At 35.0% G+C, this 27,966-nt stretch overlaps 1 protein-coding gene across 3 annotated transcripts in view; it reads left to right on the plus strand.

Moving 5' to 3' along the window:
• The window catches only part of PGAP1 (post-GPI attachment to proteins inositol deacylase 1), a 70,993-nt gene extending 62,411 nt beyond the window's left edge, over positions 1 to 8,582 (plus strand). For all 3 annotated transcript variants that reach the window (XM_035007481.1, XM_035007482.1, XM_035007483.1), the window contains 5 exons: positions 8 to 143; positions 1,393 to 1,443; positions 2,095 to 2,282; positions 3,753 to 3,857; positions 5,102 to 8,582. In XM_035007481.1, coding sequence (XP_034863372.1) covers positions 8 to 143; positions 1,393 to 1,443; positions 2,095 to 2,282; positions 3,753 to 3,857; positions 5,102 to 5,240 — 619 coding nt within the window. In that variant the 3' untranslated portion in view covers positions 5,241 to 8,582. The remainder of the gene's footprint in view (positions 1 to 7; positions 144 to 1,392; positions 1,444 to 2,094; positions 2,283 to 3,752; positions 3,858 to 5,101) is intronic.
• Positions 8,583 to 27,966: the final 19,384 nt, after the last annotated feature.

Raw genomic sequence — 27,966 nt, forward strand, 5'->3', positions numbered from 1 at the left:
TTTCCAGGCCCTCTGAACTTCCTAAAGATATCAAAATGATATCAGCAGATTTGCCTTTTTTGACAATTGTTTTGATCATAGTTAGTTGGACAACCTGTGGAGCATTTGCCATACTGCTTACTTATCTTTATTATGTGTTTAAGGTATGTCACATCACTGAAGTCAGAATGGCTGGGCTTTGTGTCAGGCAGACATACAATTTCCCGTAGGTGTTGTTAACAAAAATTTTAATTACAGTTGCAGTAACCTGTTATTTAAGGTTTAAGTGTAGGGTTTTTTTAAACATCTTAGTTATTTAAAATATATGGTTAACTATAGAGCTGAAATTATTGATCTGAGTTTAAAATAAACGAAGTTTATTTTAAAAAAAAAAAAAGGAAAAATACATAATCTGTTTCACATTGCTTCTTGCTCTTGCAAGTAATGTTAACTTTTTAAAAAACATTTTACTAGAGCAGTTTTCATTCATACCTCCCTTTGACCATGGTAATAGACAAAAAGTTATGTCAGTGGGATCGAGCTATCAATTGTGCTGACATAATGTAGAATGTTATAGATGTTGCTGGAGAATCAGAAGACAAAAATAATGAGGCTGATAATTTTACTGAGGAAGTAAAAAACACTTCCAAGAAGGCTGATAGCTTTGCAGGAAAATCTAGGTTATACAACGGTATACTCTCCTCATTAAACTTAGGTAGAGACAGTTGATACCAGAATGGATAATCATTTTTTTCTTTTTTAAACAAAGGTTTATTTACATCTGCTTCAGACACTAATACATGCACATTATAGATTATTTTCAGTTTTTCAAAGGCAATTTATGTCCATCAGAAAAATCTATTTACTACTTTGATTTATAAATATGATATTTTTAGCTTTTTAAATTGGATATTTCAAATAGTTGGCACAATGAGCAAAACTTTCTCAAATACTTGGCTTAAGCAAACCTAACAAATTAAACCTAAAGATTTTCTGAGATTCTTGTAAACATTTCACCATATATAATTGAGTTCAAATTTTCAAAAATTGAGAATAGATAAGATATATTAAATTCTTTATACTATACTGATGATAATCAAATATTTTACTCACAGGACACTAAGTTGCTAGAGCAAAGCATTATTCAAACATAGGTTCTCAGAATAGCAATATATCCTGGACCCATCATACTCTGGAAGTTTGTTTTATTTTGTTTCTGTTTTTTAATCCATAATAGCAAGCTTGTATAGTTATTATTTACCTTTTCTGAAAGAATATTTGTAAATGTTTAAACATTTTTAGTTATGCAGATTTCTTTAAATTTCAGATTAGTGTTTCTCAGTTGTAATAAGAATCGTTGTTTTTTTGTTTCAAAATAAAAGTGAAATTAAACAGTTTTTTCTTTTTTCCTAGATTGTTCATCTGCAAGCCAGCCTAACAACTTACAAAAATAGCCAGACTGTGGTAAGTTTTATTTTCAAAACTCTACATCACTTTAATATAAAAGAACATGGCGAAATAAAAAAGTTTGTGTGTTTTTAAGTTAGGATTTTATAGTGTTTTAAAAAGGTGTCATGAATTTAAGTAACTTTAAGAAAAGTGAACCTAATAGATTGTCTAATTTTAATTTTTTGTTGTTGTTAGAGAGTACACATGTGGTGGAGGGCAGGTGGTAGCAGGGAGGGGCAGAGGGAGAGAGAATCTCAAGCCCCCAGCTCAGGGCTTGATTTCACAACCCTGAGATCATGACCTGAGCCAAAATAAAGAGTCCAACGCTTAACTGACTGAGCCACCCAGGCGCCCCTGTCTAATTTAAATTTGATCTTTATCAGTACTTATGTCATTTTTATTGTTACAAATTATCTTTTTTAAATTTTAAGTAATTACTTAGAGGATATAGTCTCAGCAGTGGAAATAGCAAGTCAAGGAATAAAAATGTTATAGCTAATAACTGCTTTAAATTACATTGAGCAAGGTAATTTCAATATTTTGTATTAGTTTGGCAATAGAAAGATGTGGTTATTTAGCTATTAAATAAATAATTGAGTGTGATCCTGAGCAAAATAATAAACTTTAATTTTAATATCTTAGTGTTTTTACTTTATTGCTTTATAGAATCCCAAACACTCTAGAAGAAGTGAAAAAAAATCAAATCACCATAAAGACTCTACAGTACACTATCTTCGTTTATCTGCCAGTGATGCTGAAGATAGTCTTCGCATGCACAGTACTGTGATTAACTTACTAACATGGATTGTATTACTCAGCATGCCATCTTTAATTTATTGGTTAAAGAATCTCAGGTGTGTTTTATTTATATAATTATAATTTATGTGCTTCAAACAATAAATATCTTTAAGTAGAGACTTACCAGATTCCTAATGGTCCATAAAACTTTCTCAAGAATAGGAAGCTATATAATTTCAGGAAATATATATATTCACATTTTTTTCCCTCACTATGAGAATATAAACTTCCTCAAAATCTGCCCAAAAGAGGGAAGTATATTTTATTTATTTTACCTTTAACCTTCTGTGAGTCTAGATGTGAAAATGTGCTTTATTTTGTTGACTTAAGGTATTCATAATGCTTGGTGCTTTAAGTATTTTTCAATTCATGATCAGTTTTATGTTTTCTTAAATTTGGAAGGAAGAAAATGCTTACATTTAAAAAGATAAGAAATAATGAAAAAAAATTGTAGTTTTCTTTTCTTTTTTTTTTTTTAAGATTTTATTTATTTATTTGACAGAGAGATAGAGAGCACAAGTAGGCGGAGTGGCAGGCAGAGGGAGAGGGAGAAGCAGGCTCCCCGCTGAGCAGGGAGCCCGATGCGGGGCTCCATCCCAGGACCCTGGGATCATGACCTGAGCCGAAGGCAGCTGCTTAGCCGACTGAGCCACCCAGGCGCCCCAAAAATTGTAGTTTTCTAATTGAGTATCAAACATTGAACTAAAATAAATGACCAGCTATTTTACTACTGAAAACCATTTTTGCCTTGCCACATGATAATTTTCTAGGTTAAATTAGAGTGTGAAAATGCCCTCTGAGATTATTTCTGGAATATTTAGTTATTGGTAGATATTAAAAAAAAAACAGGCCACCTCATCCAAGTAATAATTGATCCCCTACTCAATACAGTTTTCAGAAATGATACAAAAATTTCAAATTATCTAAATACTGGAAATTTTTTTTTTTGAAAAGCCAAGTAAGTTTGATGAATTAGATCAACAGGTTACGAGATGTTAATATCCCTCCTTTGTCCCTCATTTTAGTCAAGATCCAGATTTTTGTTCACAGGTTTGGGGAGAAATTATTTGAGGAGCTCAAATTTATGATTCTGAAATGCTATCAATGCCTCACTGTCCATAAATGCCAGAGATGAGAATTTGGATTTTTAAAAATAGGGACAATTGCTTTATAAAAACCTTTGTTTTCTTCATCTTTTTTTTTCTAGAGCAGACTTAATGTATTTTAAATAATTTGTTTTATAAAAACATTTCTATATGAGCTTTCAGGCATATACCTCTTATTAAAAGGAAGTGCTTCCATATTGGATATTTTCATTTCCTTTAGTAGTTTCTGAACATAATTCTCCATATAAAACCTTAGGTATAAAGATGATCTATAGCAAAAGTTATTTATCAAAGATTTCATGAGCTATTTAGAGCTCTCATATCTATGGAATGTTTTGAAATTAATTTGTTTGATTCTGATCATTTAAAATGATTGGGTGTGCTTTATTGATTTATAAGGGTTTTTTCTCTTTGATATAGGTATTACTTTAAACTTAATCCTGATCCATGTAAACCTTTGGCATTTATCCTTATTCCAACTATGGCAATTCTTGGAAATACTCACACTGTTTCAATAAAATCCAGGTATAATAGTTTAATCTTTCTTTTTCTCACATCTTTTCCTACTCATAATCACTCTTTTATGTCTGAAACATGTTCTTTATGTCTCAATATTTTGACTATGTCTAAATATTTTGATATATTCCTAAAGCTAAAGCTGTAATCATACAGTAATTATGGTTTGTATGCAGGTATAATTTATATATAAGTATATTTTATTTGTTTTCTTAATTATGGATTTTACTTGTTAGGATATAATAACTTTTTTTTTTTAATTTAGCTCTTAAAAGATATGATGTCTAATAAGATTTTGTTTCCAAAAAGTATAGAAGGAGTGAAGTGGATAGGATTATAGATGCAGTAAGGTTGGCCATGACTTGATACTTTTTGAAGTTGGGTGATGGGTACATGAAATTTATCACACTGTTAGTTCACTTATATATATGTTTAAAGTTCTCTATAAATTTGACTTTTCATTGACTGGTTTGGTTGTTTGCTCTAGAAGCCTGTTTTCAGTTGGTTCTGGCAGATGGTTGCAGATATTCTAGAATGAAGCAGACCTGAGGTTTAAATCTTGGCTCTGCCATTTAATACCTCTATGTCTTTAGACAAATTTCCTAACCCCTCTTATCCTTAGTTTCTCTGTTTTCAGAGTAAAACGGTAATAGTCTTTTTCTTTTAAAAAGATTTAGTGTCTTAATATTGTTCCTGTTAGTAATTAAGAGTTTCTTTTTTATTTGGTTAAGTTTCTTTTTTTGTTTTGTTTTTTTGCTATTACAAGGAAGGTTAAAATAGTTCTGTAGCTATGTCCTAGTAAATATTATTTTTGAAGATTTTATTTATTTATTTGACACAGAGAGAGAGACACAGAGAGAGGGAACACAAGCAGGGGAGTGGGAGAGGGAGAAGCAGGCTTCCCGCCGAGCAGGGAGCCCGATGTGGGACTCAATCCCAGTACTCTGGGATCATGATCTGAGCCGAAGGCAGACGCTTAATGACTGAGCCACCCAGGCGCCCCATAAATATTATTTTTGAAAGGATAAGTTTTTAGAGGTAGAATTGCTGAATAAAAGTCCAACTAATATTTTTCTGTTGTTAAAATTTAAAAGACTGAACAAAATTGATTATTTACTTAATAGAAATATTTTTCTGTAGCTAAAATGTGGCTTGTATTGATCTTTTTAAAAATTATGGACAGTTAAATCAGCATATTCTGGTTTTGCCTACAATGTAGTTTACATAATGTATATTTCTCTGTTTCTTTACAGTAAATTGTTGAAGGCTACTTCACAATTTCCACTTCCTCTGGCTGTTGGTGTAATTGCTTTTGGGTCAGCACATTTATACAGGGTTCCATGCTTCATTTTCATTCCTCTTTTACTCCATGCATTATGCAACTTCATGTAAGACTGAATTTAAGGAATGATAAAAATAATTACAACTTTAGGGTCAGTAAGAAGAGAGAATGCACAGATTCATCAATGTGGACAGCAAGATCCTTTGGAGAAGACCAGTCTATTTTTACAATATTGAAAATAGGAAATTAGTTTTATAATGCTTGAGAAAAGTAGTTGAAGCATGGTTTTGTTTTGTGGTATGGCATCTGTGTACTAGTCATTTTTGAAAAGGGTCTGGTGGCCACTGTTTTTGAGGACTTCTGCGTATCAGCTATTCTGCTTAATTGGCCATACTGGGGATCTTCTAAATACTCAGTAAATGTAGCATTGCTTGTAATCTCAACTCAAGCATTCTGCTCATTTCATCAAACTTTCTTCTGAAAAGTCAGTTACTTTGTATTTGCTACAGCATGCATATTGAGAAATCAGTCTTAAAAGATGAATGAAAAAGAAAAAGATCAATGAAATTCACAACTGTTTGGTTTCTCAAAAATGAAATAACCTCAGAGTCAGTTTTGGCAGCCACAGTGAACAAGGCAGATCTTTTGTTTTCTTACATCTTTGAAAATACAACTTTTAATTTTAAGGAGACATGTTTTCTTGGTAACCAATGGAAGATTGGTGAACATAATTTAAACTCAAAACTTAGTGAAATTTTCTCACTACTTTTCAAATACAGATCTTATTTTGTATTCTTGGTGAATATCAGGAGTCTATTAAAGAAATCTCTCATTAAATTTAAAGAAAATTGTCCCAGATATTTACTTATTGATGTTGGAGCGGTACAGTTGTTCAGTATGTACCATTTTATTTAATTCATTGACCCAATGGTTGCCAAAAGTGCCTCAGATCATGATGGATTTTTAAAATAACTAAATTCCAGTGGTCAGAAAAAAACTCTAGTTTTGCAGTTTTTGTCTACTGTAGAAAAAAAGTCAGCGTGATCAAATGGTGTACCACAATTGATATGTAAAATTATACTATTAATGGAATAACCAACTGTTACCCATTAATAGCATAAGTATAAACAGTATACCTAAATAAATTGGAGGTTTTAGCCACTAGTTTTAACAATGGCATCTTAATTTGCCAAGGTGATTACCTTGGTTTGACAGAAAAGAGAGTAATATTTCTATTTCATTTGAGACTTCAGCTCGCTTTTAGCTACAGAAGAGTAGGTAATGGAGCTAGGTATCTTTGCCTTAAGATAGAATAAACTCAGGCTGAGGTATACTTGGCTCATGGAGCCCTTCCTTTAGATGTGTATGCTCTACATACCCAAAACCGTTTAAAGTCCTTAATCCCAGTAATACTTGTGAACTTTTGTCCTTGTTAGTACCCAGGACTGTCCTAGAGTACCAGATTCATTTTGTCAGCAATTGCATCTGGATTCCATTACAACCTCTCAGCTGTTACTGCCTGTGGAGAGTTTCCCCCACTTCACTGCCTATAGAGGGTTACCTCACTTCACTTCTCAGTTATTCCTCAGGTCCTTGCTGTTTTGGCATCAGTTGAAGAGGATCTCGGTATCATCTATGAGGGTTGTAAGTTTGTTTAATTCCATTGTTGTCTCTCCCAACCTCATGCCTATTCAGTATTTATATTTTCACTTATGGAGATCATTAAAGGGAAGTGATAACCTCATAGTAGACATGGCTGACATTTCAGGCTCTTGTTTGAGAGAGGTAGCACAAGGATAAAATACAAAATGCTTGTTTGTTCAGTATATGAAAGGAAAGAGAGTTTATTATACACTTGTCCCATGGCGTACCACTTGTATATATCTGCTTATGTTTACCTATTCATATATTCATAAGTAAGTTTTATATACATTGTATCTTTGTTTTTTTCACTGACATTATTATATTTTTAAGTTACAGGTTAAATGTGTCATTTAACTATTTCTTAATTTAAACTTATGTTTATATACAGAAAGAACTTTAGAAAATTCATTAATTTGTATCTTCTATTGACAGCCACAGCCATTGTGTTTATATGATCTAAAGTCTCCTTATTCAGTCAGTACTGCTCATGAATAAAATGTAACAAGCTTAAATTTCTCATTTGTGAGTAGGAGATTAGCTTTTTAAAGCAGCAGACTAGGCACACTAATTCTCACTAAACAATTTTCGTATGCGTGTAGTTATCAAGTCCTAAAGTCTTATTTATTCCAACAGAATATTTCATTTTAGGGCTATAAAAAGGATTCTAATTAAACATAAACAATAGTAGGTTGGGTCTTTAACCATTGTATACACACACACACACACACACACCTACACACACACTCACTCACTCACACATACACATTTTGACAGGGTGTTTATCAAATCCTGATGTACTTTAAGCCTAAATAACTACCGAGATGAGAAGATAGGCTCTGTCTCAAGATTAGGGAAATTGATGTTTCTGTCACTTGGGGAAAAGATAGTCCTTTTGTCTTTAAATTATACATTGTTTCTACCATGCTTACAACCTATATTAATTAGCTGGCAAAACAGTACAGCTTTATTAGATATGTTACTAAAAATGAAATTATTTACTGGAAGTTACAGATTCTTCAGTTCAACAAACTTCTGAGCTCAAGTGCTATAACATTTTTATTTAGAATTTGAGTTTTGAGTTATAAAAATTACTCTTGGACCCTATTGTTGATAACTAGATCAAACAGGAAAAATACTGAGTACTTTTAGTGTTTCTAAAGCTTCAGTTGGAGTTACTAGTATAATTTGGAAGTGATAATATGGTAGAAAATATTAACGTCTTTTTTCTGGATCTTTTTCATGCCAGAAATTAAAACAGTTTCTGCTAACTCTTTTCTTGGTTGTCACTAGAATGAAGATATTTAAAACAGTGGTCCCAAAAAGCCATTCTTGCCTGGTTCACATTGATTTTGAGTTTCTTCAGTATATATTGATCATGTATTGATTAATCTTTAATTTTTTTTTCATATTTTGGTCAGATAAATTCACATGTATCTAATGGAATACCTTTTCTTGATTGAACTACACTGTGGTATCTATATGATTATACAGTAAAAAAAATAAAGAACTATACTAGGCTTAGTAAATGTTTGTTGTTGATTATCCTATCACTCGTGCAGACGGTACACATTTCCACCACACACACATACTTAAGCAAATTATCGGATTTGTTCATTATCTAGTTCTACACTTTTTCTAATGCTTCAGACTTGTCATTCATAGCATAGTATATTTATTTTACCTCACTGCTCATTAGCACCTCTTACACATAGTGGCCAGGGGAAATAAAAGGAGGGAAAATGGGAGAAACACAATGATTATAGGATAAACTAGGACTGTTGATTCCTGAATCCCCAGATAGTTCAGCTGACCTGTATTTTCAATTTAGGCATTAGGTCTAAATTAGTATAATGTCTTGCTTTATTAGGAGGTTTAGTGTAAAACTTTACAGTGCTGCACTTGCAAATTTAGTAACCTGTTATTAAAATCAGTTGGGAAAATTTTTTTAAATATGTTGTGACTTTCTATGACTAGGCATGTGTTGATTATTTTTTTCATCATCACTTTTTGTTTTCTCAGTGTCACCTATCATAGGAAACTAGATACCTTGTGAGGTTTTTCAAGGGGGGAGTCCATTTGGAGAGCATGACACACAAAGTATCTTTGTATTATGCAGGGTGCCTGGCTGGCTCAGTCCGTGGAGCATGTGACTCTTGATCTGGGGGTTGTGAGTTCAAGCCCCACTTTGGGTGTGGAGATTACTTAAAAATAAAATCTTAAAAAAAAAAAAAAGACAAGACAGAAAGCTTCCTTGCCACACAAGGTAAATGTAGAAGATACTATTACGAAATAGATGATTAGGAGCTGAAATTTTATCTCACTCTTTTTGAACAAAGGACAGCATTTCAAAGTCTGTAATGAACTTTTATTTATACATAATACACATGCATTCTTTCACAGTAAGTTTCAACAGCCTGAGGAAATAGTAAGTCTGTGAAGCTACTTGTGTTTTTTACTTTTAATAAGGATGATAGGAAAGAAAAGTCAGGTCAGTAATCCAAATCTAAATATGTGTACTGTAGATGTTTAAGAATTCACATTTTTGTGATAAATTATATTATAAATATAGAAGACTGACATTGTATATTAGCAGTTTTAAGAACAGAATAAAGTTTGGAAATAGTGAGAATAGACTAATTTATTTCATTAATAGTATAAATATAATAGTACACCTGAATCACTAATATACATCCTTCAAAAGCTAAATGATATTCAAAGCTACATCTTGATTACATTGTCTATGGTTGAAAATTTTAAATCAAGTACAGGACTTTCTGAAAGTGTTTGGCATGTTATGCTGCCAAAAATGACTATGGTTTGAAATGCCAAGTAACCAATTTCTGATGACTTTGTATAGGACTTGATATATATGAGTCAAAATTATTCTATACCAATTCTGTACATTGTAACTTCGAATACTTGTAAAAAACTATATTTGTTAATGTATTTTGGTTATTGTAAATTTGTTTGCATATTTGAATTTTAATCATAATTTAGAAAGGCTAAAAAGTAGCCAGTTTTGTAAAGTTCATATACTATTTTTAATGTTATTTTTGTTTTTAGTATTTGTATTCTCGTAATGTTATTAGTAAAAGATTTATAGACAAAGTATAGAACTGTTAACTGTTCATAAGCCAAATTATAGGCATATTTTGTATTTCATGTTGCACTTGTTTTCATATTGGACTTTTTACATCCCTTTTACAGGAAAAAAAAAACACATTTGAATTTTTTAAGCACAAAACTCTGCATTGAAAAATGTAACTGTATCCATATGGTTAGCAAAACATACTTTGCCACCAAAGCTAAAAGAAACTGTAAAATACCTCCAGATATCTGTGCCAATGAATTTTTCTTAACATATTGGGATTAAAGGAAAAATATTTTCAGTATTTTTCATCTGCGACTTAATATTAAATATGTAAATCATCAAAACTTATATTCCATACCCCAAATTTTCTTTGAATATGTATAATATACCATAGTATATTCTATTTTATCTGAATTGTGGAGTAATGTTCTCTGATTTTATTGGGTTTAAAAGTTAATTTACCCAATTATGATCTTTTGTTAATTAATTGAAGTAATCTTTCATTCATCACAGATTCATTCTGTTGTGTAAAACTTTAAATGTTATTGTGCAGATTATTTTTAGTACAGGTGTCTCTCATTTATGTAATAGAGATTTTGCTATGGAATTTGTTTTGTTTTCTATGTATTTCCATTCAGTCCCTTTATAAATCACATGTTTCAAAGGGGAAAATTATCTACTAGATCCTAACAGTACAATGAAATAAACATTTTAAAATGCATATTTTAAGAGAAAATATAAACAATGGTGTTAATGCTCAATGTTAACACTGATGGGTGGTATACTCAAAATGATAGACTCAAACATATTTATCTGACTGAAATTCTTTGATTTCTCCCCTATAGAAATTCTCAAAGGGAATTTCAGTCCCTCATATTATATAGTTTTGCCCATCGGTTAATGTCACTTATTGTTTCTCTGTCCAGTAAAGTTGATGCAGTTTGCAAAAGTGGTTTTGGAAGTAAGGAGAAAACCAAATATTAAAATGTTTGACCTTGAGGGGCGCCTGGGTGGCTCAGTTGGTTGAGCGACTGCCTTCGGCTCAGGTCATGATCCTGGAGTCCCGGGATCGAGTCCCGCATCGGGCTCCCTGCTCGGTGGGGGGTCTGCTTCTCCCTCTAACCCTCTTCCCTCTCGTGCTCTCTGTCTCTCATTCTCTCTCTCTCTCAAATAAATAAATAAAATCTTTAAATAAAAAAAATAAAATAAAAAAAATTAAAAAAAAAATGTTTGACCTTGATTTAGTGACAGTTTATCCAGCTAACCGGTAATGACTGGGTATTAGTAAAAAGATGATGTATAAGACCTAAAAATTCAGTTAACATTGTTTTTTGGAATGAGTTTTTCCTTTGTGTTAAATAATTTTATTATAACCATGCTATCTACATAATCAAATATGTATTTGTTGGAATGTTGGTAGAAATAACCTCTTCCTCCTCTGTGGAGGGGGAAAAAATCTCTCAATTTTTAGTGTATGTGATTTAGGAAATTGTATTGTGTACTTACATTTTTAAATATAAAAATGATATTATTTTGAATTGATTGTATTACAGTTTCTTAAACTTATGACTAACTAAATGTAGCAACATACCCATGATAAACCAGACCAAAATTGAATGCATATTATCACTGTGACCTTGAACTTATAGTTGTTTAGGATAAAACAGACTGTGCCTTAAAATGAAGGAATGCCCTGCAATTTTATAACTGTATATTTTATAAATTGGCCCCCAATTTTTTTCTTTGAAGTTGGTGAAGTAAAATTTTTAAAGTTGACCAGTATTTCTTTTTTTGCTCTAGAACCTCCCTTTAATTTCCAGAGTTCTCATTTTGAGTTAAAATTGACCTATACTTCATAGATGTAGAAAAGTAAGTTTGGCTAAAGTTTCTGAAAATTATTTTAGGAAAAGGTGGTGGCATTTCTGTTTTGCACTTATATATTTACACATGGAAAAATCTTCAAATATCATTTTTTTGTCTTTCTAATAAATAATCTATCAAATACATGAATTCTTCCCTAAGACCTATACTTATTTTTTCTCAGATTATTGACACTCATATTTGAATATCAAAAGTTAGTTTACCTAATAACAATTTTTCAGTAATTAAACTCAGATTCATGCAGTATATTTTTAAATATTATTTTCCCCTTTTTCTCTTTTTCCTTCCTAATAATTATTTTTAAGGTATCAAGGAACTGGTTTCAGTTGTTATTGTTTTTTTAATGTAAAGACTTACTATATTTTTACTGTGCTTATTTAAAAAATAAATAATTTCTATTAAGACAAATTATTCCATTCATAGGACATCATGGTCTCTGCTAAAAGATGCTCACATCTCTGTGTACTCAGAATTTGTTGTATATTTTTCAATTTTGAACATAAACCCAATGTATTTCTTCTTCCCATTTCACCTCCACTACCTCCTCCCAAAGACAAAAATCTAGGTTTCTCTACAAATAAGGAGAAAGAAAACATGTCTTTCCTTAAAACATGTTAAAATTGAGATGGAAATAGTTCAGGCAAGGAAATGTAATAAAATACATGGCTGTCAACCTGCATCCAGAAAATATTATAATTAAAAGTTTATGGGGCACCTGGGTGGCTCAGTTGTTAGGCGTCTGCCTTCGGCTCGGGTCATGATCCCAGGGTCCTGGGATCGAGTCCCATGTCGGGCTCCCTGCTCAGCGGGAAGCCTGCTTCTCCCTCTCCCACTCCCCCTGCTTGTGTTCCCTCTCTCGCTGTGTCTCTCTGTCAAATAAATTAAATCTTAAAAAAAAAAAAAGTTTATGAAGGACAAACTATTATGCTGAGATAGACTCAGTAATCCTTTATTTGCAAATTGATACTTTTGTTCTCATCCAGAAAATGCAGTGCATGGTAACAATACTTAGTGCAAAGGAGCTTGTCCTGTAGCATATACTGAAAAATGATTGTCACCTTGCAGATTTTTCCATTTAAATAAGCATGATCTTCAGTACTTTGTATAGTATATGGTGTATGAAATACACATGTGTGATTTTGTTGTATTTTTTATATAAGTAACATTTAACTGGTTGTAATTCACAAAAAGTGCTATTTATTATACTCTGTAGAGTGTTGTGTATGTTTTTATCTGTTGCAGCGTTATGGTGTGGGGTTTCATAGATGAATATTTGCCTTCAGTCTTCGCTCAGGTATTAATGTGTAGCAAGTTTTGGTGCTTTATTTTTAATCTGTCATAATCTGGTGTTCTGAATGTTCAACAATAAATTTGGTGAACAAAAGCATGTGGTGCAGAGATTGCTTGCTTACCAGTTCACAATACCGTCTCAGGAAAAAATCTTCAAAATTATTTCTTTACAGCACATCTGGATTTCAGAAACTTGATTGCCTACCAAGCATGGCACATAATAAGATGACACATCATGTGTAAATATTGGAAGCAAGATGAATTCTAGTATTTCCCAACTTGGTATTTTGTAGTGTTTGTACGGACATCTCATGGTTCATGTTCTATTTTTAAGGAATTGTAGTTATCTCTCCCAAATACAGGTCTCTCCCAAAGATGATGCTTTCCACTTTTCTTATGCTAACTTGGAATATAGTCTTAGGTGCCCAGTTTCTCAAATTACATGAAAATGAGAATAATTTAAACAGTTTGTAAAAAGATATCTAGGTCGCCCTAGAACTACTAAATTTGATCAGCAGGGAAGAAATGGATTCTGTTTTGACAAGTGCCTCAAAAAGTAATTCTCAAGCTTTGCTTTAGTCAATAAAATTAATTTGCTAGAGCTCCCAGAACCATCCAGAAAGATTGTCCTTAGGATTACATGATGCCAAAAGAGACACTGCATAACTTGAGAATTTAGTATAGATCTAAACTTCATTAAGAATGGGTGAAAGTAAAAGGGGGGCAGGACATCTTTTGAGGGACAAGTGTCTTCTTACACTGATGAGAAATGTATTCTAAATTATTTTAACAAGCATCTCTAAATATATCAACATTTACAAATCATCTGCATGTATTAACATTGTATATGTTATTACTGAATATACCCGAGAAGTAAATTTTTAAAAATGAGAAATATACAGCTAGAATTTTTAATCGTTTCCTTGGATACTTAAAAGATTATCCTGAAAACACTTCAATATGGAGGCCACTGGAGTATACAAAATGAAAGCCTCATAGATCATTCCCACTAGTTTTTATCAATTTTTTTAATTCCCACTTCATCTTCACTCCCTTTCCATTATATGTATATATCATTGCTGCATAGCAAATTAAAAATTTAACAGCTTTAAACAACACCTATTTATTTGCTCACAGTTTTGTAGGTCGGAAGTCTGAGCATAGACCAACTGGGTTTTCTGCTCAGAATCACATTTCTAAAATCAAGGTATCAGCCTGGACTACTGTCATAGACATTCAGGTTGTTAGGGGCTAAGGTTCCTCTTTTCTTGCTAGCTGTTGACAGGGGACTTTTCTGAGCTCCCGAGTCTCCCTGTTACATAGCCTTCCACAAAATGGCAGCTTGCTCCTTCAAGATCAAAAGAATTACTTTCACATTTTGAATCTTAAATTTCCTCTCTGACCCAGAATTTTTTTGTATTCTTTTTTTTAGACCCAGATTTAGAGGGCTCATGTGAGTAGCCCAGATCCACTCAGGTAATTTCCCTTTTGTTTTTATTTTTGTGCGTGTGGGTTGTTTTGTTTTGGTTTTGGTTTTGGTGCAAAAAAAAAGGTGGTTTTATTAAAGCACGGGGACAAAACCCATGGGCAGAAAGAGCTGCCTCCCTTTTGATTAACTAGAGGCCAACCTTAATTACATCTGCAGAATCCCATTTGCCATATAAGATAACATAATCATGTTCCAGTCATACACACAATTCCATCCACACTCAAAAGGGCATGGATGATACAAGATGGGTACACTAGTGGGTGAGAATCTTGGGGTCATTTTAGAAGTCTGCCTAGCATGGGTATCACAGAACTAAAGTCTTTTTCATAATTGCTATACTTAAGTAATGTTTTCTTTCATAGTTCTAATTGAAGGAGCTGATAAAATGTTTCAATGAAAAAAAGCCCCTCAATTCTTTGAACTTTTTTTTAAGATCTATTTTAAAGGGACGCCTGGGTGGCTCAGTCGGTTAAGAATCTACCTTCAGCTTAGGTCATGATCCCAGGGTCCTGGGATCGAGTCCCACATGAGGCTCCTTGCTCAGTTGGGGAGCCTGGTTCTCTCTCTGCCTGCCGCTGCCCCTGCTTGTGCTCTCTCTCTCGCTGACAAATAAATTAAAAAAAAAAAAAAAGATTTAGAGAGAGCATGCACGCCTGTGCTATTTATTTTAGATGGAAAGGGTGAAAGAGTCTCAAGCATACTCCCTGTTGAGCACAGAGCCCGACTTGGGGCTTGATCTCATGACCCTGAGATCATGACCTGAGCTGAACTCAAGAGTCAGATGCTTAACTGACTGAGCCACCCAGGCGCCCTGATTGAATATTTTTTTTAAAAATTTATGTTTTGCAAGAGAGAGAGCACCTCCAGGGTGAGTGGGGGAGGGGCAGAGGGAGAGAATCTTCAAGCAGACTTCAGAGCCCCAACACCGGGCTTTATCTCAGGACCCTGTGATCATCATCTGACCTGAGCCCAAACCGAGTCCGTTGCTAACCGATTGAGCCACCCAGGTGCCCCTGATTGAATTTTAAGAGAGGAGAGCTGGGGCGCCTGGGTGGCTTAGTCGTTGGGCGTCTGCCTTGGCTCAGGTCATGGTCCCAGGGTCCTGGGATCAAGCCCCGCATCAGGCTCCCTGCTCTGCCAGAAGCCTGCTTCTCCCTCTCCCACCCCCCCTGCTTCTGTTCCCTCTCTCACTGTGTCTCTTTCTGTCAAAATAAATAAATAAAATATTAAAAAAAAATAAGAGAGAGGAGAGCAGTCTCCCATCCCTGGGTTACTTCACATGCACACACACACACACACACACACATTTGTGTGTGTGAGAGATTTTGATTAGTTTAGAGATGGTTTTGTTCTTGTTTTTTATTTTTATTTACTTTTTAAAAAGTAGGCTCCATGCCCAGTGTGGAACCCAACGTGAGGCTTGAACTCATGACCCTAAGATTAAGGAAAAATAGATTATCAAATAAATAGAAGCATTTTACTATACTTAATAGATAATTTTATATTGGGTATGGGTAAAGAGTAATGATACTAACTCAAAATTCTATAAAATCAAATTGAGCTTTTAGAAATACTTCTAGTTGATTTGCTTCTCTTGACTATGTTCAGAATAAGAGTTAAGTTTTATAAACTTTCTAAGTGTGCTTAAATCATAGTATACTATCTAAATGATTGCATCTGGTTTTGTAGAGCTCTTTGCTCATTTGAATATTCATATATGTAAACCAGCTTATCCTTCAGTATCAAGTAGTTCTGTAAGGATGTTCATACTAACACAGGCTGAACAAAAAAGTTTCCATGCATGTGTGTATATCACATCTCCTTTATCCATTTGTCTATCAATGGACATTTAGGCTGCTTCATAACCTGGCTATTGTACATAATACTGTAATGAACATAGGGGTGCATATGGCTTTTCGAATTTGTGTCTTTGTTTTCTTTGAATATCTAGAAGTGGCATTGCTGGATCATATTGTATTTCTATTTATAATTTTTTAAAGAACCTCCATACTGTGTTTACATAATGGTTGAACCAATTTGCATTCCCACCAACAGTGCGTAAGGGTTCCCTTTACTCCAAATCCTTACCAACACTTGTTATTTCTTGTGTTTTTGGTAATAACCATTCTGACAGGTGTGAGGTGATATCTCACTGTGGTTTTAATTTGCATTTTCCTGATGGTTAATGATGTTGACCATCTTCTCATGTACCTGTTGGCAATCTGTATATCTTCTTTGGAAAAATGTCTATTCAAGTCCTCTGCCCATTTTTTAGTTGGATTTTTTAAAAAGACTTATTTATTTATTTTAGAGAGCGAGAGAAACTCACGAGCAGGGAGAGTGGCAGAGGGGGAGGGAGAGATGTAGATGCCCCGCTGGGCATAGAGCCTGATGCAGGCCATAGTCTTATGACCCTGAAATCATGACCTGAGCCGAAAGCGAGAGTCGGATGCTCAACTGACTGAGCCACCCAGGCGCCCCATGAATTGTTTGGTTTTTGATACTGAATTGTATGAGGTCTTTAAGTATTTTGGATGTTAACTCCTTATTGAATAAATCATTGGTGAGTATCTGTTCCCATTCAGTAGGTTGCCTTTTCATTTTGTTGATAGTCTACTTCACTGTGCCAAAGCTTTTCAGTTTGATGTAGTTCCATTTGTTTATTTTTGCTTTTGTGGTCCTTGCCTGAAGAGACAGATCTAAGAAAATATTTTTTTTATTTGAAGATCTTTTCATTTTTTAAATTTTATTTAATTAATTAATTTATTTTTTATTAACATATAATGTATTTGTTTCAGGGGTACAGGTCTTTGATTCATCAGTCTTACACAATTCATAGCGCTCACCATAGTACATACCCTCCCCAGTGTCTATCACCTAGCCACCCCATCCCTCCCACCCCACTCCACTCCAGCAACCCTCAGTTTGTTTCCTGAGATTAAGAGTCTCTTATTGTTTGTCTTCCTCTCTAGTTTCGTCTTGTTTCATTTTTCCCTCCCTTCCCCTATGATCCTCTGTCTTGTTCTAAGAAAATATTTTTAAGAATGATGTCAAAGAGCTTACTGTCTCTGTTTTCTTCTAGGAATTTTATGGTTTTCAGGTCTTAAGTCTTCAGTTCATTTGAGCTTATTTTTGTATATGGTGCAAGAAAGTGGTCCAGTTCATTCTTTTACATGTAGCTGTCTGGTTTTCCCCATTGCATATCCTTGTCCCTCTTTGTCATAGATTAACTGACCATGTAAGCATGGGTTATTTCTGGGCTCTCTATTCTGTTAATCTATGTGTTTGTTTTTGTGCCAGTACCATACTATTTTGATTACTATAGCTTTATAGTATAGTTTGAAATCCAGGTGCGTGGTAACTCCAGCTTTGTTCTTCTTTCTCAAGATTGCTTTGAGTATTTGGTGTCTTTCATAGAAAGGAGTAACTTCTTGTCACATCTTACTAAATTATTGTGTTTAATTCCTAATGAGCCTGTTAAGAGGGTAGGCATGTTAGCACTGATATTTTCTTTTGTTGGTCTGTCTCACATTACTGGTATTATTTTCAACTTTTTGTTCTAAGTTGTAGTTTCTTTTTTTTAAATTTAAAATTTTTTAAAATTTTTTTGTTAACATGTAATGTATTATTTGTTTCAGAGGTACGGGTCTGTGATTCATCAGTCTTACAATTCACAGTGCTCACCATAGTACCTACCCTTCCCAATGTCCATCACCCAGCCACCCCATCCCTCCCATCCCCCCTCCACTCCAGCAACCCTCAGTTTGTTTCCTGAGATTAAGAGTCTCTTATGGTTTGTCTCCCTCTCTGGTTTCATCTTGTTTCATTTTTCCCTCCCTTCCCCTATGATCCTCTGTCTTGTTTCTCAAATTCCTCATATCAGTGAGATCATATGATACTTGTCTTTCTCTAATTGACTTATTTTGCTTAGGATAATACCCTCTAGTTCCATCCATGTTGTTGCAAATAGCAAGATTTCATTTTTTGATGGCTGTATAATATTCCATTGTGTATATATACCATATTTTCTTTATCCATTCATCTGTTGATGAACATCTAGGCTCTTTCCATAGTTTGGCTATTGTGGACATTGCTGCTATAAACATTGGGGTGCATGTGCCCCTTTGGATCACTACAGTTGTATCTTTGGGGTAAATACCCAGTAGTGCAATTGCTGGGTCATAGAGTAGCTTTATTTTCAAATTTTTGAGGAACCTCCATACTGTTTTTCAGAGTGGCTGCACCAGCTTGCATTCCCATAAGGTGTAGTTTCTTATAAGGAGTATTTTTAAACTCCTTATTTGTGATAGTTAAAACTAGATGCTATAATAAATATTTGATAACATAACCCATGAATCCTTTAACTGGCTCACATATCCTGCAATGTTACAAAATGCTTAAAGTGAACAAATGAAACAACTGTTATTGTGCTCTGTCATCTTCCTACATGCCATAGAATTCTCCCAGATTGTATCCCACACACATTGTGTGATCAGCTCTGATAAAGGCTGAGTGTGTGAGGGCATTGTTATCAATCCATGTGTAAAATGTTCGTGTATCAATCTGTTAGATTAAAAGCATGAAAATGAATTACTTTTTCCTCACACATTCTGATATGTTATCTTGCACACCACTTAGAATGCACCCAACCCCCTTTGGAGAAACTTCATTTAGAATGTATTTTGTAACCCTTCGGGGTTGTCTTTGAGAAGTTTTAATATCTATATTTATTTATATTATCCTGAAAGCAAAAATAAGATTTCTGGATCAGGAACAGATTATTATTACATAAAGCAGTGTATACATTGGTTCCCCTTGCCCCATTTTTTCTCCCTCAGGGCAATGTGAGGAAAGCCAGTTTAACCCTGCATGTGCAAAAGGGTTTTTTTCTTTGTTTTGAACCATGGGAAAGGAACCCTGAAATTATGAATCTGGGAGTCTATATAAGCTACACGCTGCCCTCTTCACTTCCTGAGAGAAGAAGAGAAGCCTTTGCTCCCAAATGTTTTATAATTCTTTGGAATGTAAACAGATGGCTCCAGGTTTTATCTTCCCATTAAATGTAAACGTGTGGCTCCACCGAATAGGAGGCAAGAGGAACTAGAGCATTGAAGAGTAGATGTTTCTGGGAAAAGGAGACATTATCTTTATAGCATGTTAGTTTCCTTTGCTCAGGAAACCAAATCATGCAGAAACATGAAAATATTCATGAAGCATTGTTGTGTCAATAGCCTTAACAAGGTATAGAAATAATGCCTCCCTCACTCCTGGCATTACTCTTGCGAACATTAATGACCAGATGAATTGAGTAGGGCAATTTAAATGTCATGACATATATATAATCCTCCAGTTGTGCTCTGTTGGGTAGGGTAGGCAGGAAAGGAACTGGCGCAGCCAGCATTGAGGCGCTCTTCTAATACTGAAGTTTATGGCACGTACTGCGTGGAGCACTGGGTGTTATACACAAACAATGAATCATGGAACGCTACATCCAAAACTAATGAAGTACTGTATGGTGACTAACGTAACAATAAAAAAAAAAAGATCTTTGTTTTAAAAAAAGGATTAATGGTGTTATAATGTGCAGGATAGAAGGGGAGTGAATGAGACAAGGAGAAGGAGATCATTTATGAAGCCACTATAAAATTTGGAATGCTAGTGAGGCACTTGGCTGGCTCAGTCGGTAGAGCATGTGCTCTTGATATCGGGGTTGTGAGTTCAAGCCCCATGTTGGGTGTAGAGATCACTTAATAAAAAATATATATATATTTTTTAAAAGTTTAAAAATTTGGAATGCTATTAATAGTGGTCTAAACTAGGGTGGGAGCCAGAAAGGAGGGTACCACTGTAATAATGACCCTAAAGTGGTGGACTTTTTAAGGCTTAGCAACTAATTAGATGTGGTAGGCAAGCTTCTTTTTGTGTTAGATTTGACATGGGACCATGCCTGACTCCCATGATATGAAGGATATCATTAACACAATTAAAATTTAAGATGCTGCCAGCCAGTGGCCTATCTTAATTTTCATTATCCCTAAGATTTTAGGTACCATAACTACAAAGGAGGGAATGGGAGTGGGTTTTTGAATCTCCATTTTGTTCTTTCTTCATCTTGTTGCAATAACATTCAATTTTAAATTAACTTTTTTAAAAAAAGAAGCCCACTGTTACAATGAGACTATAATGCAGTGAGGGTTTTTTTTAAAGATTTTATTTGAGGGGAGAGAGAGTGAGCAAGAGCACAAGAGCAGGGGGAGGGAGAAGCGGGCTCCCCACAGAGCAGGGAGCCCCATGTGGGGCTTGATCCCAGGACGCTGGGATCATGACCTGAGCTGGAGGCAGATGCTTGACTGACTGAGCCACCCAGGCACCCCAATGCAGGAAGTTCTTTAGGTGCCAGAATACAACTAATTGGAATCCTTAATCAGAAATATATGCTATTGGGTGCCTGGGTGACTCAGTCAGTTAAGCATCCAACTCTTGATCTCAGCTCAGGTCTTTATCTCAAGGTTGTGAGTTCAAGCCCCGCATTGGGTTCCATGCTAGGCATGGAGCCTACTTAAAAATATATATATATATAAATATAGGTGTGTGTGTGTGTATGTGTGTGTAATTCAACTTTAAAAGAAAAGAAAAAAATTATAGGAAAATAGAGAAAATAAGCAATTTCTTTTACTAAAAACATTCCAGACAGACTGCCTTGTCACCTACAATTTATCCTTTTAGCAGATATTCATTGAGTACCATTATACCAGAATCCATGCCAGACATATTCACATTCAGCTTCTCATTTCACTCCCCATTAAAAACCCTTAGAGGAAAGATTATTGTCCCCACATTACAAGAAAAGACCTAGTATCAGAGAAATTAAACAATTAGCTGTATTATCTAACAGATTATCTAAGAATTAGAGTTCTTTACACTGAAGATGTGCAATAATAATATTTGTTGGGCGCCTGGGTGGCTCAGTCATTAAGCGTCTGCCTTCGGCTCAGGTCATGATCCCAGAGTCCTGGGATTGAGTCCCACATCGGGCTCCCTGCTCAGCAGGAAGCCTGCTTCTCCCTCTCCCATTCTCCCTGCTTGTGTTCCCTCTCTCGCTGTCTCTCTCTGTTAAAAAATAAAAAACAAACAAACAAAATAATAATATTTGTTCACGTCCTACTCTCCGTCAGAATCTTTCCTGACCTTAATAGTTATTTCTCTTGCCTTGAAAAAAAAGACAGACTTGCTCCCCCGCCCCAGCTCTATATCTAAGTATCTCTGAGTCAATGGCAGTATATTTAGCCTCCCTGAGACTAAATCCTCATCCCTAAATTATGGCTAGTAATATTATCTTACAAACCTGGCATGAGGACAAAGTGAGATAATGGACCAAATGCACATAGTAGGTGCTTGAGAAATGATAGGTGCTTTCTTGCTAGCTCTCCAGTCTCTAGTTTTCTCTAAACGAGACAAATCAATTTCAACTCACTGTTGAAATTTCAACTTACAGTTTCTTTCCCTCCCCAATTAGCAATTCCTTTCGTTTCCAAATTTCTATTAAATCCTCCCAATTAAACTGAAAGTCCACTTATTTAGACAATCTTTTTTTTTTTAAGATTTTATTTATTTATTTGACAGAGAGAGAGACAGCTAGAGAGGGAACACAAGCAGGGGGAGTGGGAGAGGGAGAAGCAGGCTCCCTGCTGAGCAGGAAGCCCGACGTGGGGCTCAATCCCAGGACCTGGGATCATGACCTGAGCCGAAGGCAGATGCTTAATGACTGAGCCACCCAGGCGCCCCAACAATTTCTTGCTTACTGCATGCAATAATTTCTCCCTTGCTTACCACATGCAATCAGTTGCTAAGCCCTTAGCAGTCCAGCACTTTAGGGTCACCCTTATTATATTGGTGTCCTCCTTTCTGGCTCCCACCCTAGTTTAGACCTTCATTACTAGCATTCCACATTTTACAGCAGCTTCGTAAATGATCTCTTCCCTTGTCTCACCCACTTTACTTCTGCGCATTATTTTACCATTAATCTTTTTTAAAACAGCAAATTCGTATTATCACTCTCTTTTCCAAAACCTTTTAGTTTTCCCTCATGTTCTATAAGATACAGTCCAAACTCCTTCTTTTGACAGCTCGAACAACCGACATTTCCAGTCCTTCTACCATTTTCCAAAGATACCCATCTCCTCCCCACTCAAACTATTTGAGTTAGGATCAGTTTGCAAGAAACAGAAAACCTGACAAACCGTTGCTAAAATAATCAATTCTTCAAGTAAAAGTTCAGGATTAGTCTCTCTGATGTCATCAAGAACTAGAACTCCTTCTAGCCCATTAGTTCTCCATCCTTACTGTGTGGCTTTCTTAACAAAATGGCAGCTGCATGATACTTCCATTTGAGGAGGAAAGAGGGGGAAGGAACAAAAGGAGCTCAGCTTTTATTTGGAAAAGATTCTCCCTCTCTTGACCCTTTCCTACCTCAGGGACTTCTATCTGCAGCTCACTGGCCAGAATGATATCACAAGGCCACTAAGAAATACAAGGGAGGCTATGGAAACAAGTTTTCAGCCAACAGTGTTGCCTCCCCAAAAAACATCTAAGAAGAAACATGTATTAATCTGTTTGGCTACCATAACCAAATACCACAGACCAGGTGGCTTAAACAATAGAAATTTATTTCTCACAGATATGGAGGCTGGGCAGTCCAAAATCAATTGGGGGTTAAGCCTTCAACATATGAATTTGGGGGGAACAATTCAGTCCATAGCAAAAGGGATAAAAGGAAGCAACAAGCAGTCTGCCACACAAGCAAACTGGGCCACTCCCATCTTCTGTGAGTCTCTCCTCCCTGTTGCTACTTTTCTGCCTTTGCTTAAGAACTTCCTTCCCACAACTTGGTTGTCAAAATTTTCTTCACAAAAATCTATCAACTGCCACAGTCAGGAATAATGTATTTGTCCCTACTTCCAGCTCTTACTGTCCTAGTTCCATACCCTATGAAGGTCATCACATTACGTCTGTGTGCTTTTCATGTGCAGTTCTTACTAGTGGTATTTATTTAACATCTACATGTCAGATGCTGTGCTGGGCCCTTTAGATGTATCATATCTGATTTTTTTTTTGAAGATTTTATTTATTTATTTGAGAGAGAGAGAATGAGAGACAGAGAGCATGAGAGGGAGGAGGGTCAGAGGGAGAAGCAGACTCCCCGCTGAGCAGGGAGCCCGATGCGGGACTCGATCCCGGGACTCCAGGATCATGACCTGAGCCGAAGGCAGTCTCTTAACCAACTGAGCCACCCAGGCACCCCTCATATCTGATTTTTATGACAACACTGTAAAGTGAGATTACTTCACAGATAAGGAAATTGAGGTGCAGAAAGGTTAAAAAACTTGCCCACAGGAATGGCAGAGCTCAGTTTTGAACATGGTTAAATTTGGTTCTATTTCTCTAAATAGATTTTCTGCTTCTAGCTGGCAGGGATTGTGTCTCTTTCCATATGCCACCTCTTTGTATTCCCACACTTAGCAATGCATATTTCACAGGGTAGAAATTTGTTAAATACTTTTTGAATGAACGATAGTAACAATGACCCAAGATACTTCAAAAGCCTAATTTAACAAAACCAATTATGTTGCAATCGCCTATGTGTTGATAAGTGTTGAAGCTGAGTGATAAGTACATGGAATTGCATTATTCTGTTCTCTTTACTTTTGTATACATTGGAGTTTTGCATAATAGAGAAAAATTAATTATGATCCAAATATTATATTCACTAGTAGATTAATATATTTAGAAAAACTTTCATAAATTATTTTAAAATTTATTTCTGAATAATTTATTTATAAATTATACTTTATATAATTTATATATATTATGTATTTATATATTTTATATATATAATGGAATATTACTCAGCCATGAAAAAGAATGAACTCTTGCCATTTGCAACATGTTTGGAGCTAGAGAGTATAATGCTAAGTGAAATAAGTCAGTCAGAGAAAGACAAATACCATATGATTTCACTCATATGTGGAATTTAAGAAACAAAACAAATTAGCAAAGTGAAAAAAAGAGAGAGAGGGAGGCAAACCAAGAAACAGACTTTTAATTGTAGAGAACAAAGTGACAGTTACCAGAAGGGGTGGTGGGTGGAAGAATGGCTGAAATAGGTGATGGGGGTTAAGGAGGACACTTGCTATAGCACTGGGTGTTGTATGGAAGTGTTGAGTCACTATATTGTACACCTGAAACTAATATTACATTGTATGTTAACTAACTGGAATTTAAATAAAATTTTAAAAATATATTTAGTTGTAGAAAAATAGAAATAATTGAAAAAAGTTTTTCTTTTTTCAGTTACCCCTAGCTAATTCTAAAGGATTATTATCTGTGGCTATCCTATGTATAAAATTATATGTTATAATCTCAAAAAAAACCACTAAAATAATAATACAAAGAGGTATAGCTAAATACCAGTGGACAAATTAAAATAGAAATTTTAAAATATTTTAAAAGTGCAAACCATAAAGAAAAAATTGATAAGTTGGCCTTCATCAAAAATAACAACTTTGGGCCACCTGGGTGGCTTGGTCAGTTAAGCGTCCTACTTTTGATTTTGGCTCAGGTCATGATCTCAGGGTTGTGAGATCAAGCCCCACGTACTCAAGATTCTCTCTCTCCCCTCTCTTCCCTACTGCCCCTTTCTCCCTCTCCTATAATAATAATAATAATAATTTCTTTTTTTTAAAGATTTTATTTATTTATTTGACAACACACAAGATGGGGGAGCAGCAGAGGGAGAGGGAGAATCAGGCTCTCCACTGAGCAGGGAGCACCGACACAGGGCTCCATCCCAGGATCCTGGGATCAAGACCTGAGCTGAAGGCAGATGCTTAACCAACTGAGCCACCCAGGTGCTCCAATAATAATAATTTCTGTTCATACCATGTTAAGAAAATGAAAAAACAATTCACAAGTGGGAAAAAAACACATACCTGATAAAGAACTTGTATCCAAAATACGTAAAGAACTCTCAAAATGCAACAATGAGAAGACAAACCAATTTAAACTTAGCAAAATATTTAAGCAGACTTCACAGGGAAGATACATAGATGGCAAAGTAAGCACATGAAAAGATGCTCAACACAGTCATGGGAAAAATGCAAATTATAATCACAATAACTAAAATACGAAGTTTAAAAAACTGACAGGGTGCCTGGGTGGCTCAGTCGTTAAGCATCTTCCTTCAGCTCAGGTCATGATCCCAGGGTCCTGGGATCGAGCCCCATATTGGGCTCCCTGCTCTGTGCAAAGCCTGCTTCTCCCTCTCCCACTCCCCCTGCTTGTGTTCCCTCTCATGCTGTGTCTCTCTGTCAAATAAATAAATAAAATCTTAAAAAAAAAAAAAAAAAAAAAACTGACAATACCAAGCACTAGTGAAGATTTGAAACAACTAGCATTCTTATACATTGCTGGTGGGAATGCAAAATGTTATGTCACTTTGGAAAAACAATTTGGTGATTTATTTTTTAAAGATTGTATTTATTCATTTGAGAGAGAGAGAGAGAGCACTAGCAGGGGCAAGAGGCGGAGGGAGAGGGAGAAGCAGGCTCCCTGCTGAGCAAGGAGCCCAATGTGGGGCTCGATCTCAGGACCCTGGGATCATGACCTGAGCCGAAGGCAGACACTTAACCATCTGAGCCACTCAGGCACCCCAATTTGGTGATTTCTTATAAAGTTAAACATGCATTTACCATATGAACAAGCAATACCATTCCTATCTGTTTACTCAAAAGAAATGAAAACCTATGTCCATGTGAAGATCTGTATGCAGATATTTATAGCAACTTTGTTAAAATTTCCTCAGACTGGAAGCAACCAAGGTATCTGCCAACTGGTGCATGGGTAGAAACATTGTGGCACATCCATTAAAATGGAATATTACTTGCCAAAAAAAGAGTAAGTGAACAGCTGATACATGAAATAATGTTGATGAATCTCAAACACATCATGCTAAGTAAAAGATCCCATACTATATGATTCCACTTTTATGACAGTCAGTAAAAGGAAAACTAGAAACAGAAAACAGATGAGTGATTATAAGGGGACTGACTCCAAAGGGGCTTGAGGGAATTTTGGGGAGTGATGGAAATGTTCTAAATCTTGATTGTGACGGTGGTTACATAACTATAAACATTTGTTAAAATTCATGGAACTGTTCACTAAAAATGTTACAGAAGTTACATATTAATAAACCTGACTAAAAAAATTAAAACTTCCCACAAAGAAAGTTCCAGGACTAGATTATTTCAATGGTAAATTATATTGAACTTTCAGTTCTATTGAACTTTGAGTAACACCAATGTTGTGGAACTCTTTCAGAAAATGAAAGAGAAGGGGCCACTTTCCAAATCATTTTATGAGGCAACCGTAGCCTGATACTAAAGCATGACAAAGAAATCACTGACCAGCATCCCTGTTAACATAGAGGTGACAGCCCTTAACAAAATACTACCAAATCAAATCCAGAAATATATATAAAGTCCTCAGGAATGTACAAACCAACTACTAGGACTAATAATTTGATGTATCACAGGATACAAGATCAATATACAAAAAAATATTTTATATTTTAAAAACATCGGGGGTGCCTGGATGGGTTAGTCAGTAGAGCATGCAACTCTTGATCTTGGGGTTGTGAGTTTAAGCCCCACGCTGGATGTAGAGAGCACTTAAAAAAATAAAATCTTTAAAAAAATTTTTTTAAAACACCAAACAATTATAAAATAATTTTTATAAAATGCCATTTATATATCACAAAAATAAGATACGTAGGAATAAATTAAAATATGTATGAGACCTCTATGCCAACAGCTACAAAATGCTGCTTTAGAGAAAATTTTAAAGCCCTAATATAAAGAGAAATATAATTTTCATTGATGGGAAGACTTGCTATTTTTAAGGTCATTTTTCTCCAAAATGATATGTAGACTAAATGCAATCTCATTCAAAATCCCAGTGGGTTATTTTTTGGTTTGGGGTTGTTGTTGTTGTTGTTGTTTGTTTAATCTACAAGCTGATTCTAAAATTTACATGGAAAAACAAACAATTTTGAACAGTCACAACAATTTTGGAAAAGACACTACTTGATTTCAAGACTTACTGTAAAGCTACACTAATCAAGGCAGTTTGGTATTAGCAAAAGGATAAATGCGTGCATCAATGGAATAGAACAGTGTTCAAAAAGAAATGCTCTTACTGTCAATTGATTTTGACAAAGGTGCCAAAACACTCCAATGGGGGAAAAAGTCTTTTCAACATATAGCCCTGGAATAAATGGACAGTCACATGGGGAAAAAATAAACCTGGACCCTTCCTCACATCAAACACAAAGCTAATCTGAGGTGAATCATAAATCTAAATGTAAAAACTAAACTGTAAAGCTTCT

Source organism: Mirounga leonina, unplaced genomic scaffold (assembly GCF_011800145.1).
Source record: "Mirounga leonina isolate KUSES-001 unplaced genomic scaffold, KU_Mleo_1.0 Mir_151, whole genome shotgun sequence".
Taxonomy (NCBI): Eukaryota; Metazoa; Chordata; class Mammalia; order Carnivora; family Phocidae; genus Mirounga; species Mirounga leonina.